The sequence below is a fragment of the Protopterus annectens genome, chromosome 17.part0 (assembly GCF_019279795.1).
Source record: "Protopterus annectens isolate FY-2018-M chromosome 17.part0, PAN1.0, whole genome shotgun sequence".
NCBI classification, from domain to species: Eukaryota; Metazoa; Chordata; order Ceratodontiformes; family Protopteridae; genus Protopterus; species Protopterus annectens.
In genome coordinates this window covers 149983700-149997916 of record NC_056751.1, presented here as the reverse complement: position 1 = coordinate 149997916, position 14217 = coordinate 149983700, and the positions used below count along the sequence as shown (strand labels likewise).

At 41.9% G+C, this 14217-nt stretch overlaps 1 protein-coding gene across 3 annotated transcripts in view; it reads right to left on the bottom strand.

The window, feature by feature from the left end:
* Nucleotides 1-14217, bottom strand: part of SLC35D2 (solute carrier family 35 member D2) — a 649758-nt gene that overhangs the window by 339250 nt on the left and 296291 nt on the right. For all 3 annotated transcript variants that reach the window (XM_044059523.1, XM_044059521.1, XR_006363184.1), the window contains exon 5: nt 6040-6111. In XM_044059523.1, the coding sequence (XP_043915458.1) occupies nt 6040-6111 (72 nt within the window). The remainder of the gene's footprint in view (nt 1-6039; nt 6112-14217) is intronic.

The window sequence follows — 14217 nt, the reverse complement described above, 5'->3', positions numbered from 1 at the left end:
CTTTCCGGAATACCAAACCTAGGAATGATTTCCTTGACAAGTACTTTTGCCACTGTAGCTGCATCTGGATTTTTGGTTGGAAGGGCTTCCACCCATCTGGAAAACATATCTATAATGACAAGACAATACTTCTTATTTTCACATTTGTTCAATTCTATGAAATCCATACAAATAGTGTGAAACGGATATGGTGGTGTGGGGAAACTCCCTTGCTTGAGCTTTATCGCCCCCTGTGCATGATGTTTGTTACAAATCTGACACATCAAACAAAATTTTTTAGAGTAGTTTGTAAATCCGTACGTTGTGAACACCTGGTTCACCAGCTGTACCATCCCCCCTGTTGAGACATGGCACTGCCCATGGCTCAACAATGCTGCATAGCAAAACAAATTAGAGGGTAGTATTGGTTTTCCCTCTCTAGAGATGTACAGCCCCTTTTCGAGGATTGCTCCTCGTTTTATCCATCGCTGTTTTTCAGCTTGTGTAGTGAGTCTCTGCATTGTTTTAACATATCTAGATCTAAAGTTTCAGAGGGTTGTAATTCCTCATTTAAAAGAAATACTTCTGTGGCTGCTTGTTTTGCAGCTGTATCAGCTCTAGCATTACCTTTGGAAATCCTATCTTGTTGCTTGGTGTTAGCTGTGCATTTACAAATGGCTAATTTCTGAGGTAACTGAATAGATTCTAAAAGATCTAAAATAAATTGTGCATGATTTATAGGTTTGCCAGTAGATGTTATCATTCCCCGTTTTTTCCACTGTTGCGCAAAAACATGTACAGTAGAAAAAGCATACTGGCTATCAGTAAAAATGTTTACACATTTACCCTTTGCTAAGGTACATGCCCATGTCAGGGCAATCAATTCTGCTGCCTGTGCAGATAAGTTATGTGGTAAAGGTTTTGCTTCTATAATCCCAGTATCAGAGACTACTGCATATCCTACTAGGTTCTGTCCTGCAGGACCCCTTTTGCATGAGCCATCCACGTAGTATGTCACCTCGGCATCATCCAAGGGGACATCCGTGAGATCTTTTCTAGGTAGTGTCTTTTGCTCAATTACCTGCAGGCAGCAGTGCGGTGTGCCGTCTGCAGGGGTCGGGAGCAGAGTAGAAGGGTTTAAAGTCGTGCATCTTTCAATTGTCATATGAGGGTGCAATAATATAATCATACAGGAAAGATGCCTAGCAGGGGAAAGATGTGCCACCTTTTCTTGTAGTAAAATAATCATGACTGCATGAGGTACTCTCAAAGTGAGAGGGTGGAACAAGACTACTGAGGCTGAAGCCTGTACTGCCATTGCAGCTGCAACTACTGCTTGTACACAGTGGGGTAAGGACCGTGCCACTGGGTCTAGTTGTGATGACTAGTAAGCAATGAGGCGTTGCTTATCCCCATGCTATTTGACCTGTTTTTTCCAAAGCTGCAGTTTATTTTTATTTACCTTATGTCCCTCAGCGGCTAAAAATCATAGAAGTGCTATGGTATATTCTCTACAATCCTGCTGGGTGGGGGCCGCCAGCAAGATGTCATTAACATAAAGTAAAATCTGACTGTCTCTTGGTGGGGTGAATCCCGCCAAGTTGCTTGCCATTTCTTGTGAGAATATCGTTGGACTTTCACAATATCCCTGTCTTAGTTGCGTATATGTATACCTTTTCCCCTGAAATGTAAATGCAAACCAATACTGTCTATCAGGGTGTATCAGTATCAAAAAGAACGCGTTGCTGATGTCTACCACAGAAAACTATTTTTGTTGAGGTTTCAAATCATTCAACAGGGTGTGTGGGCCTGGCACCGTGGGTGCCCTTGGTATTACTGCATCATTTACGGCTTGTAAATCCTGGACCATACGCCATTCTCCATTGGCCTTTTTAACTGAAAATAAGGGTGTGTTACATGGTGAATCGGGAGATTCTACTACTATCCCTCCTTTAAGTAAGGCTGCTATAACAGGCTTTATCCCTGTCTCTGCATCTTTTCTTAATGGATACTGTCTTTTTTGTGGTCTGAATGCCGACTTTGCCATGATAGTAACTGGTCCCGCTGTACGAATGAGTCCTACATCTGATTTCTCTGTTGACCAGAGAGTCTCTGGTATGTCTCGTAAGGCATTCTCTTCCTCCTTTAATAGGAGTGTCAATCAGCTGTCCTCGCTAAACTGCAAGTGCACAGCTGAGTTGGTCTGAGTTATCCAATTCAACTTTTGTACTTGTATTCCTTGTTCTGACAGTTCTAGTTCTGTCTGTTTCTCCCAGCTCGTGACTTTTTCTCCTAGGTCTGCCCATTCTATATTTCTGTTTTTGGTTAAGCTAACATGTGGTAATCGGTTAGATTTATAAAGTACAAAGAACTCCTGGGGCAATGAACAGCTGGCTACACTGTTCCATTCTGTGTCCCAGTACAGGTTACACAATATCAATCTGTTTGCATGATTCTTAAATAACTCTTGCTCATATTCCTTATCAGGTCCTGATACATTGCAATAATACAGGGTACAGTGCAACAGGTGATGCTTATCAATGTCAAGGGAGGGGAACTTGCTGATGGCTAGGTTCATTAACTCTTTGGTCACAGTCCCTGGACCAGTCGTAACCAAGTCCTGGCTGTACCAATAAAACATTTCACCCTCCGATTGCACTACAAAGGTGTTAATTTGTCGCTGTGCTTCCATACCCTGCATGGTTGGGACTACTGCTATACCAAATAGCTGCATGAGGTCTCTGCCCAAGAGGTTTACTGGGCATTTTGCAGAAACTACAATTTTGCTTCTTTGTGTCAATCCTGAAACTGGATCAGTTATTGCAATGTTACGGGAGAGAGGCTCCCGATACAGCTGTCCATTAGCTGCTTTGACCAATATGTAATCAGGTGACTCTGTGTTTTCTGGCAGTTTGGAGGGGTGTATCAGGGTTCGTGATGCCCCCGAGTCACACAAAAATTTGACCTCCCTCCCTTCTACCAAGAGTGTAACTTCTGGTTTCGTGTCTGCTAAATAGAGCTCCAAGCTCAATAAAGCTAGGTCTAATATTTCATTTTCTTCATTGACACTAACTTCCTGCACTTTCTCTACTCCCTCTATCACATTCTCATTTGTCCTTTCTTCGCTAGCCCCTTCTAGTGATTCTTGACTACCATATAGTCAGTCCTCACCCTCCTTGTCTTCTGTTGTTCCCTTCCTGTTTTTCTTGCAATCCCTTGCCAAATGTCCCTTTTTACCGCATTTAAAACATTCTCCCCTTTTTTTCCCGCCCTTCAAAGTCCTCTGATTGCTGATCAGATTGTTTGTTTCCTTTTTCCCAGACTGTACTACATAAACTTCTGCTCCATCTTCTATAGAAAATACTTGAGCTTTCTTTTTCTTTTTGCTATTAAAATGCCTTTTGGCAAGCCTAGCATATTCAAGTAATGATTGTAACCTGCTTGTACAATGGTCTACCATGTGTTTTGTAATAAAACTGCTTATAGGCGTGCTACTGCCTTTTAAAAATGCATTCTTTAACTGCTGTTCATATGGGGAATCTTGTGTTTGATAATCAGGAACCTGCATTCCACAGTGGTTATTAAAACATTCGAACAATCTGGCATAATACCGAACAATTGTTTCACCTTTTTGTTGGATGCATTCATTAATGCAAGTCCAGTCTGCCCTAGGTTTCCATTTTTCAGAGATGCGGCCTGTAAGACCTTTTACTCTGGTGTCTAATTCTGCGCTGCTATGTGGGAGGGGACTTTGTGCAGCGTCACAGGGATCCAGTTCCCACTAATCATGTACCAATCTGGCCCTACAATTTGTCTAACTACTTTTTCTATTTCTTCTCTGTTTAGGTTATAACTCAATCTCATTCCTTGTAAATCTTCTGAGAATTTTCTGAAATTAACCTTTGGATGGGGAATTCCCTCAGTGGCTTTCCGGATATTTTCCGGAGTCCAAGGTCTATACACTAAGATAGTTGGGTCCTGATTGTCTTGACCTGCCTGAGGATTGGGTACTTCTATAAGCGGGCATATTTCTTCTTCTTCACCTATAGATCGTGAATTCTTAACTACTTGCCATAACTTGATACCTTCTTCTGAATTACCTGCCTTTGTTCGGGACCTGTTCCCGATGGGATCTCCAGTTTTAGTCAGTTTTAATTTCACAATATCTCTATCTTCAGTGACCACAGGATATAGTGGGGGTGGACTAACCTGTTCACTTGCTTCATATTCTGGTAAGAGAGGCGGAGGTGCTGATGCTATTACTAAGTTATTATCCTCCTTATCTAAAAACATTGCTTTTGAATCTTTGTTTTTTTGTTCCCTCCGGTTTACTTCTTCCAGCCACCTGTGTGCCTGAGGAATTCCTAATCGACGTTGCTTTTTTACCCGACCCTTGGAATAGTTTTTGAGCTGTTTGATAAGCGAGGATTTTTCTAATTTTCCGTCAAATTCATATTTATTAACCCATTTTGAATAATATTGAATATTGTCGGCGCGCTGTGACTGCATATATTTTCCGTCTTCCGTTAAAGGCGAGTTTTAGGGTCTTTTTGTGCAATTATTACCCATTTTGTTTTACCCTTTGATCGTTACGTAACTTCTCTTAATTTTTAACGTGGTACCACGGATTTTGTTATAGTCTCTTCAGAATGACTGCCTACTTATTCTGTTTCTCCTGATCTATGACAAGACAGTAATCTTTTTTGTCCCTGACTTGCAAAAATACAATCTGACAAAAACAATACACACATAGTCCCTGATCTAAAACAGAAAAAAGTAGATTCACCTTACCTGAGCCCACGTGAATGATCACCGATTCGCGGAGACCCGTCCTTCAGTCACAGATCAGAAAGTGGCTGGCCTCTTTTGAATGACAATTCAGTTGGAGGACTTTCCATATACGAAGAACCGATTTGGTTTCTTCCCCGTACGGTTTCAACCACCTGGCTGTCTGATCCGAGGTGAAGAGAGGGTTCCGGACCGAAGGACCAATCTGTAAAAGGAAAAAACTTCAAAGACCAATGCACGTTAGGTTCAAGCAAGGCACCCTTTATTACTTGCAGCAAGGAGACAAAGCATGTAGGTACAGGATTTGTCTGGCTCTTTGGTGATCAGTATATTATTCTTATACAGTTCTCTTCATGTCATACAGAAAATGTTAGTATTCTATTGCTGACGTAGTTGGACACAGCTTTCTGTATGTTTCACAGAAAATGTTACCAGACTTATTGCTGACATGGTCAGATTATTTGCTGTCTTGCAAAAACATTTTGAGAAAAACAACCTGGCCTTGGGCTTATTCTAGCCCACCTTAACTTTTCAATTCTTCAATTGCACAGTTCTAATACATGTGTTACATTTTGTCTAGATTCAAGGTACATTTCTAGCTTTGGTACAAGTAAAGCTGACTATTGTTTATACTTTCAAGCATCTATTGTTTTCTTTATCAAAGCTTCTAGCAGCTGCATATTTTCTCATGGCATAAGCAGAAATGAAATATCTCTTTGTTAAGTTTCATGACATTAGCAGAAATGAAATGTCTCTTGTTAAGTTTCTAATAGCTGTGCAGATTCATGCAGTGTGAACAGAATAAATGTATTAACCCTTTTAAACCTCGAGTGCACTAAGCATGCATATTACTATTATATATTTTTCTAACAAATTCTGAACCCCGAAACTCCTGCTCTAGACCCAGGAAAAAGCATTACCATTGGTCCAGAAGGGGGCAGGTCTGGATGGTTGGTAATGTCAGATTTTGACATTCTGATGTTTGAAATGAAAGAATCACACAGGTGGATTTGACTGCCTGTGTGTAGGGTTACAGATAGGAAACCAAATTAAGTACAGCAAAGAGCCTCTGTATACCTGGTAAATGATTCAAAAATCCACTCACAGCATAATGACAAAAAACAAATACATCAGATATCCTTTGTAAGTTACAAATAATCTTTTGGTCACTGTTTTAATGGAAAATTGGCAAAAAAGCCAATTCTGAGGCAAGAAAGTGCCTATATTTCATACTAGAAAAACACAGTTGTAAAACATAAAATCTGAATTTACCTTAAGATAATTGCTTCCAGGACCATTGTTAACACTATGGTAAATTTCCTCAGGACAGTGAACATTGGCAAGCTGTTAAAAAAAAAAAGAAAGTATGAAAGATCCTCTGCTTTTTCACTGCGAAGGTGCTTAAAAATTTAACAACTAGGTTATGATTACAAGTATATCAAAATCAACTCTAGAAGTACATACAATGAACTCACTAGCAATGGGTTCAGTTACAATTAGTTCTGCTTTGTTGTCACAGAAGAATGTAGAGGAAAGTACAACGTACTGCAGTAACATGTGGAAGAAGGGGAAAGTGGCATGGGATCTGGTACCAGCAGAACGAGGCTGGATAACTTGAAGGCAAATAAGTGATCAGGAACAATGCCAATTATCTGAGGTTCTTACAGAAAAAAAGAGTGTAGTGATGGCTAGTTTTCTAGTTTTTAACATCATAGTGAGAAAGACAGAATGTTTTAAATGGCTACAGAATATGGATGGGCTTCAAAAAAGATAACAGGGGCAGTGTTCCCAACTGCAGGCCAGTCAGTCTCAGACAGTACTCTATTAACTGAGAGACTATGCAATCCACAAAAATACAGACAGAATGGTTTCAGGACAATTGCCAAAATACCCTTCTGTCTATGTCACAGCTTCTATGAAGTGAGCATGCAAAGGCAGACAATAGTTTGTGCAGTTTGAACTTTTTACTGCTGACATAAAGCTGTATACAAAACAAAGTGCTGCTTTAACAGATTGTTATAATAAATGATATGCTGTGAATCACACCAGTTACAAGACGTAATGTAAAAGGGAGCTGTAAATGAAAAATTACTTCAGTAAGAATAGTGAGACGAGAGATGTCATAGAATTTGGTGGCAGAGCATTCCCCTATTATTATGTAACTGACACTTGCTGTCAGAAGACTTGAAAAGCATGAAACAGCTGAAAGAAAGGAAAGGAAATGAAAGAACACAAAAGGAGACTACAGTTGTGTAAGATATTACCATAATAGTGGATACCCTACTTCTCACTGTTGCACTTTTCTTTACTCTTGGGATATCCTGCCAAGGATAGCCTAAATTCAAGAAAGCATACCAAAGCCTTTACACCTTCTAGGCATCATACATACAAGGTGTAAGGCACATATGTGACATATGGACAACTAATCTTCAGAACTGAAGCAACCCCGGAGAAAACAATAAAATGTACATCCATGAAGGAGGAGGAGAAAAGAATGTGAGAAAGACTCCTTGGCCAAAAGGAGGGCAACAGAAAGTAAGAGTGGCAGGAGGGAGGGCGAGAATAGTGCAACACTGGGAAGTAGAGCATCTACTGTTACAATAAGATCTTGTACAACTGTACTACGTCCTTCCTTATCACTGTTGTAGTATTCTTTGCTTGGGAGAGTACAAAAGCTGCTGGCAAGTATGAGAGGAGGAAGTCAAAGAAAACCCCTTCACAAACCAGTGAAGGATGGCCTTGGCAAAACCTGCTCTGGCCCTGGAAATGACATCCAATTTGTAATATTTGGAAGAAGTGTTAACAAGACACCAAATAGCAGCTTCAATATGGATCTACTATTCAGACCCTTGATAAAGCACCAGGACAGGCCACTACCCTAGTAGGATGAGCATGAACAGAAGAGGAAAGCTGCTTGCCTTGAAAAGAACAGTGAAAAGAAATGACCTTAGAAATCCATGAGGTGGTGGTTTGCTTAGACACCACCAAACCCAATTTCCTGGCATGAAAGGAAATAAAAAGGTGCTCAGATTTCCTGATATGTTTTGTCTTATTCAAGTAATATTCGAGTTGTCTCTGTAAATCTAAGGAGTGAAGACTCCCTTCACTAGCAGTCTGTGGAGAAGGAAAAAAAGAAGGAAGATTAATAGACTTATTCCAGGACAAATCATTAATCACCTTAGGCAAGAAAGAAGGACTGGTATGAACAGACACCCTGTCCCTGTGAAAAAACAAAAAAGGGGGTGCCTGAAGTTCTGAGAATTTCTTGTCTTGGCAGACCCAAGAGCCACCAACAATACAGTCTCACAAGTACAATGATGCAGGGAAAAAAAGAAGCAGGCTCAAAAGGGGATGGAGTCAATTTTTCAAAGGGTCTCAAGAACCAAGAATAGACTTTCTTGGATGTCTGACATGAAGGACACCTTTTAAAAATTGTTTGACTTCAAAACTAGAAGCCAAAGGTAGATTCAGAGGCAGACAGGTGGAGTTGACTGACAAATGAACACTAACAGAAGAATTTGGCAAACTAGAATTGAGTAACTCACACAAATAAGAAAGGGCTGCAGGGACCCCCACAAAAAAGGTCCAAGTCATGCTTGAGACACCAAATAGAAAATCTCTTCCATTTAGACACACAGGATTTTCTAGTAGTTTTTTCTGTCCTCCTGCAAAACCTGAAGCGCATCTTGAGAAAACTGGAGCCTGAAAGGAATCAAAACCCTAATACCCACAGTATCAGTTGAAGGGTGGACAAGTGAGTGCGAATGAGAGATTCCTTGTATTTTGTCAAAATCCATCCTGTGAGGTAACTTGTGATTGCTGCCCCTGGCCAGGTGAAAAGGGGGAACCAGTGCTGTCTGGGCCAAAATGGAATCACCAGGTAGATTCTGGGTGTGTCCTACATGTTCTTGTGCAGGACATGTGGTACAGGTAGAGGGGGATAGACATGCAGAAACTTCCTCTCCGAAGTAAAAAAAAGACATGGCATCCACTTTCCAAGTCAGAGGACTTGGAACTCTGGAACAAAACTGGGTTTCTGTTTAAAGGGGAGGCAAAAACTTCTACCCGAGGTGTGCCCTACCAATGGACAATGTCCAGAAACACTGCCTTGTGAAGCATCCATTTGTGAGAATTTGTCCTGGACCTGCTCAAAGATTCTGCCAACAGAATGTGCTCTGAAGATATGTAAACTGCCTGAAGAACCAAGTGATGGTGGACTGCAACATCCCAATCCTGAAGAGCCATCCTGCAAAGAAGGTGAGATTTTTGTGCCCCCTTGCTTGCTGATACACCACAGAACTGTGGTATTCTCTATAAAAACATTTCACTGATGTTGATATGGTCTATCATTTGTTAATGGGATCAGAGACCCTAAACATTTAGGATGTTTCCCAACCATGACTGTAAGCATCAGTGTACAGCTCCTGAGTAGGGAAAGGAACCTGAAAGGACAGACCTGGATTCAGGAGAAATCTGATGAATTCATTGGCAAAGCTTGAGCTTGAGACAAGGTAAGAGAGGCACCAGATACTCCAGAGGGTGGCAGTGCTGGAGCTAAACAGCATTGAGATACTACTGAAATTTCCTCATGTGGAGTTTGGTAAAAAGAACTATGGAAATGGTGGGTGCCATGTACTCCAGAGCTCAGAGAAATAACCTTGCAGGAAGAACTAGAAGAGGAAGAAGAGACTGGAAATAAGTAGTCAAAAATAAGACCTTGGGAGGCGGGAGACAAGCCAACATTAGAATGCTCTGAATCCTGCAATCCAAAACACCTAGTCCTGAATGGGAGTCAACAAAGACTTTTTGAGATTAAGGGTGAACCCCACACTGCACAGAACAAGCATAACGTAGTGCAGATTTTGATGCAGGAGTTGCAGAGTGGTGGGCTGAAGTAGAAGGTTGTCCACATAAGGGACTATTAGAATTCCTTAAAATCTGGCAAAGGCTACCTCAGAGGCCAGACATTTGGTAAATACTCGGAGCTGTAAAAAGACCAAATGGCAAAGCAGAGAACTAATAATGAGGGAAAGAAAACCAGAAATATAAAAACATCCTTAAGAGAGAATGAATATGAATATGGAGCCAAGTGTCCTTAAAATCAAGAAATACAAGAAAAGCTTTCGGAAGTAACTGAGGGAAAAGTGTCTATAGACGCAACATCCTGAATGAAGGGACCTTGAGAATGGTGTTGAGAAAGACAGGTCTAGGATGGGACTCCACAACCCTTCCTTCCTGAGAAAGTACAGTTGTGTACCTACCATAAATGTAGATGTCTGAGTGTATTCACTGTTGCAGTGATTACACTTGGGTTATCCTGCTGACAGGCTACCCGCAGTCGGCCTGAATTCCAAAGTCCTGGTCCAGTGTTGGTTGCTGACGCCTCTTCCCTGACGTCAGTGCGCCAGGGGTATATAAGATGCAGCCGACACCATTTTCTTCAGTTTTTCTTGCCCCAGATGTCAGGTGCCCCCAAGAAGGTAGGCAATACATAATGCTTATAAAAACATACAGAAAAATAAAAACCATACCTTCATCTACAAGCAAATACACCACATAGGTTGTATAGGATAAGTATAGATAAGTCCCAGCAAAGAAAGGGGGAATGGAGGGTGGGTAACCTGGACTGCAACAGTGAATACACTCGAACATCTACATTTATGGTAGGTACACAACTGTACTATGTTCATCGTGTTTCATTGCTGCAGTCATTACACTTGGGTTGAATCCCAAAGCTGAGGTAGGGCGGCTGGGTCTAAATAGGATTAGGAGTGGCTATGACGCCCTGCAGAACTGCAGTGGCAAAGCCTGCTCTGGATTTAGAGTAAAGAGGTAAGTGATAATGCTTGGTAAAAGTGTGCATTGAACTCCAAGTTGCAGCCTCCAAAATTTCCTTGGTTGGCACTCCTCTGAGAAAGGCTGCTGAAGTGGCTGTTGCCCTGGTAGAATGTGGCCTAATATTCTTAGGCACTGACTTGCCATGCTGTGCATAGCAGAAACGAGTGCAGTGTCCTATCCATTTTGAAATAGTCTGCTTTGAGATAGCCTTTCCTTGTGATCCTGCAGCATATGCTACAAACAGTTGCTCAGTTTTTCGGAAAGCTTTTGTTTTGCCCAAGTAGAAGTGTAGCTGCCTGTGTATGTCCAAAGAGTGCAGAAGTCTCTCCCCTTTATTCTGGAGATTTGGATAAAATGTTGGCAAATGAATGGTTTGGTTAAGAGCCACACTGGATACGACTTTTGGCATAAATGTTGGGTTTGTCCTTAGAGAAACCCTGTCTGGATGAAAATGATAAAAGGTTCCACTGCCATTAATGCCTGTAACTCTGAGACTCTTCTTGCTGAAGTTATTGCTAGGAGCAGAGCAGTTTTTCATGATAAGAATTTTATATCAGCTGTATTGGCTGGCTCAAAAGGAGGCAGTGTGAGCTTTTCCAAGACAAAGTTGAGGTCCCATGTAGGTAACGGTGCTCTCCTTGGGGGTCTTATGTTTTTTGCCCCTTTGAGGTGCTGTTTTAGCAGTGGATGTGAGAAAATAGGAGGTTCCGTATTGTAATGAGCAGAAATGGCAGAGGCATGGATCTTAATTGATGAGAAGGATAGGCTTTTGTCCAGCATCTCAGTTAGGTATTGTAAAATCTGAGGAATATTTGGAACAAGTGGTTCAAGTCCTTGTGCCTGGTTCCAAGCACAGAATCTCTTCCATTGTTCTGCATAAGATTTCCTGGTGCTGGGCCTCCTGGCTTCCAAAATGACATCCATAACAGCTTTAGAGTGAGGCGTGTTCTGAGTGGCTATATTATTTGCCATGCAGCCAGATTTAAGGTTCTGATTTGGCTGTGCAGGATCTGATTGTTTTGTTGAGTCAGAAGATGAGGAATATGAGGTAAAGTCCAGGCTGGGCCTTGAGACAAGCTCTTTAGGATTGGGTACCAGTGCTGGCGTGGCCAGTCTGGGGCAATCAGAATCATTTTTGGCTTCTCTTGTCTGACTTTTAGGAGTACTTTGGGAAGGAGAGGCAGTGGTGGAAAGGCATAAACTGTTAGGGTTTTCCAGCTGTATGATAGAGCATCCACTTTCCATGCTTGTTTGTGATAAGTCCTTGTGCAGAATTTCTGTAGTTGGCATTTGTGAGGGGAGGCAAAAAGATCTATGTCTGGGCATCCCCATTTCCTTGTTATCATGCTGAAGACATGTGGATCTAGTTTCCACTTGTGAGGGTCCATGAGGTTTCTGCTTAGTTCGTCTGCCAGAGTATTTTTCTTCCCTGGCAGGAATTGTGCCTGCAGATGTACTTGATAGGTCAGTGCTGTGTTCCACAAAGTCATCGCTTGCCAGCAGAGGGGGTAGGAATGTGTGCCCCCTTGCTTGTTTATGTACCAGATAACTGTAGTATTGTCCGTCTTTAGCTATAGTTGTCCTGGATGTACTAAATCCTTGAAGGCTGTCATGGCATTCTGTACAGCTAGCATCTCTTTTTGTTTGATATGAAGATGCATTTGGTCCGCAGGCAACGTGCCCTGAATACATTTTCCCACCATGTGTGCCCCCCAGGCATAATCTGATGCATATGTTGTTAGTGTCTGCCTGACTGTGGGTAAAGTGAAAGGCTGTCCCTTGTTGTGGTGACAGGCCAGTGCCCACCATCGAAACTCCTGTTGCAGGCAGGGAATAAGAGTTATTATTGTTTCCAGGCTGTGGCAATGTCGAGTCCAAACATTTTTTAGATACCATTGTAGCTTCCTCATATGCAGTTTTGCATATGGAATTAGCAGGATGCAGGATGCCATGAAGCCCAAAGTCTGCAGAATTTTTCTTGCAGGTAGCTGGGTCTTTGTTGCCATCATTTGAAAGTAATGAGTCATGCCATCTGGGCAGTTGTATTTAAGCTTGCACCCAGGAATATTATCTCTTGAGAGGGCACTAGTTTTGATTTATTTTCGTTTACTGTGTACTCTAGGCAGATTAGTAATATTTTTACAAACGCCAGATGCTTTAGAAGAATGTCTTTGCTCTCTGCTTGAATAAGGCAGTCGTCCAAGTAGGGATATATTTGAATTCCTTTTTGGCTGCAATAAGCAATTACTAATGCCAGGCATTTTGTGAAGACCCTGGGCTCAGTAGATAAGCCAACGGGCAGTGCAGAGAACTGGTAATGCATTGAACCAGCTATAAATCTGAGGTATCTTCTGCAAGTTTGTGTGATTGGGACATGCAGGTATGCCTCTTTGAGGTCCAAAGTAACTAGCCAAGCCTTCTTGCCCAGCATGGGTAGAAGTTGCTGCAGTGTCAACATTTTGAATTTTGGAACGTCCAGGAAAGTATTTAGAGTAGACAGGTCCAGTATTGGTTTCCAAGCGTTGTCCTTTCTGGGTACCAAGAAAAGTCTTGAGTAAAATCCTTGCTCCTGCTCTTCCTGTGGTACTTTTTGAATAGCCCTCATGTCCATGAGAGCAGAAATTTGTTTTTGTGCCTCTGCCCATTGATTGTGTGGCAGGTCTGGCATACCTTTTGGTCTTGGTAGGGTGTGAAAGTGGAACCTGTAACCCTGAGAAACAATATTCAGTACCCATTTGTCCTGGGTGATCGTGTGCCAATTTTGTGAGAAAAGTGCTAGTTTTCCCCCTAAGGGTGCTGCCAAAAGGTAAGTGCTTGGCATATGTAGAGGAGAGTCATTGGGACTGTTCCCTGTAAGGTTGTGATTTGCCTTCTCCGCCTTTGGGGGCTGAAGCACCTCACTGTTTAGGTCTGTATGAGCCTTGGGGTTGAGATCTGCCTCTTGGGCGTCTGTATCTGCCTCTTTGTGGCCTGTCTGACACTGGAAAGGACCAATATTTTGAAGGCCGGTTCCTGCTAAATCTGGGTGGCTGAACCTGTAAGAAATCCTTTACTGTCTGCATTGATTTTGCTTTATCCTCCATTTTCTTTAACACCTCTTCTGCCTTAACACCAAACAAAGTATCATGCTGTAATGGAGCATCCAATAATTTTGCTTTAACATGATCAGGTAAACTTTGTTCTTTTAACCAAGCATGCTTTCGAATGACAGAACCTGTAACTGCGGCTCTGCAAGAAACCTCTAATGAATCAAAACCACATTGCAAAGTATGCTTTCCCACTTGTTCAGCTGCATGCAATAAATCTTGCATTTCCTCATTTTCAGGACATTCTGAGCTTGTAAGCATTTTCTGTTTTAGCAAAGACATTAGGTATTGTTGACATCTGAGCATGTGAAACTGGCAGTTTAAAGCCCTTACAGCTAAAGTAGCAGAGGTGTAAACTTTCTTCCCCCATCTGTCCAGTGCTCTAGAATCCCTATCAGAGGGAACAGGGTTTTTTGCAGTGGAAGCCTTGACCCCTTTGGGACCCTGAGAAATTGTTTCTGGGTCAGCAGCAGGGTTTTTATAAAGAAATTTATAAGAATCTGGGACCCTGTAGTACCTATCTGGC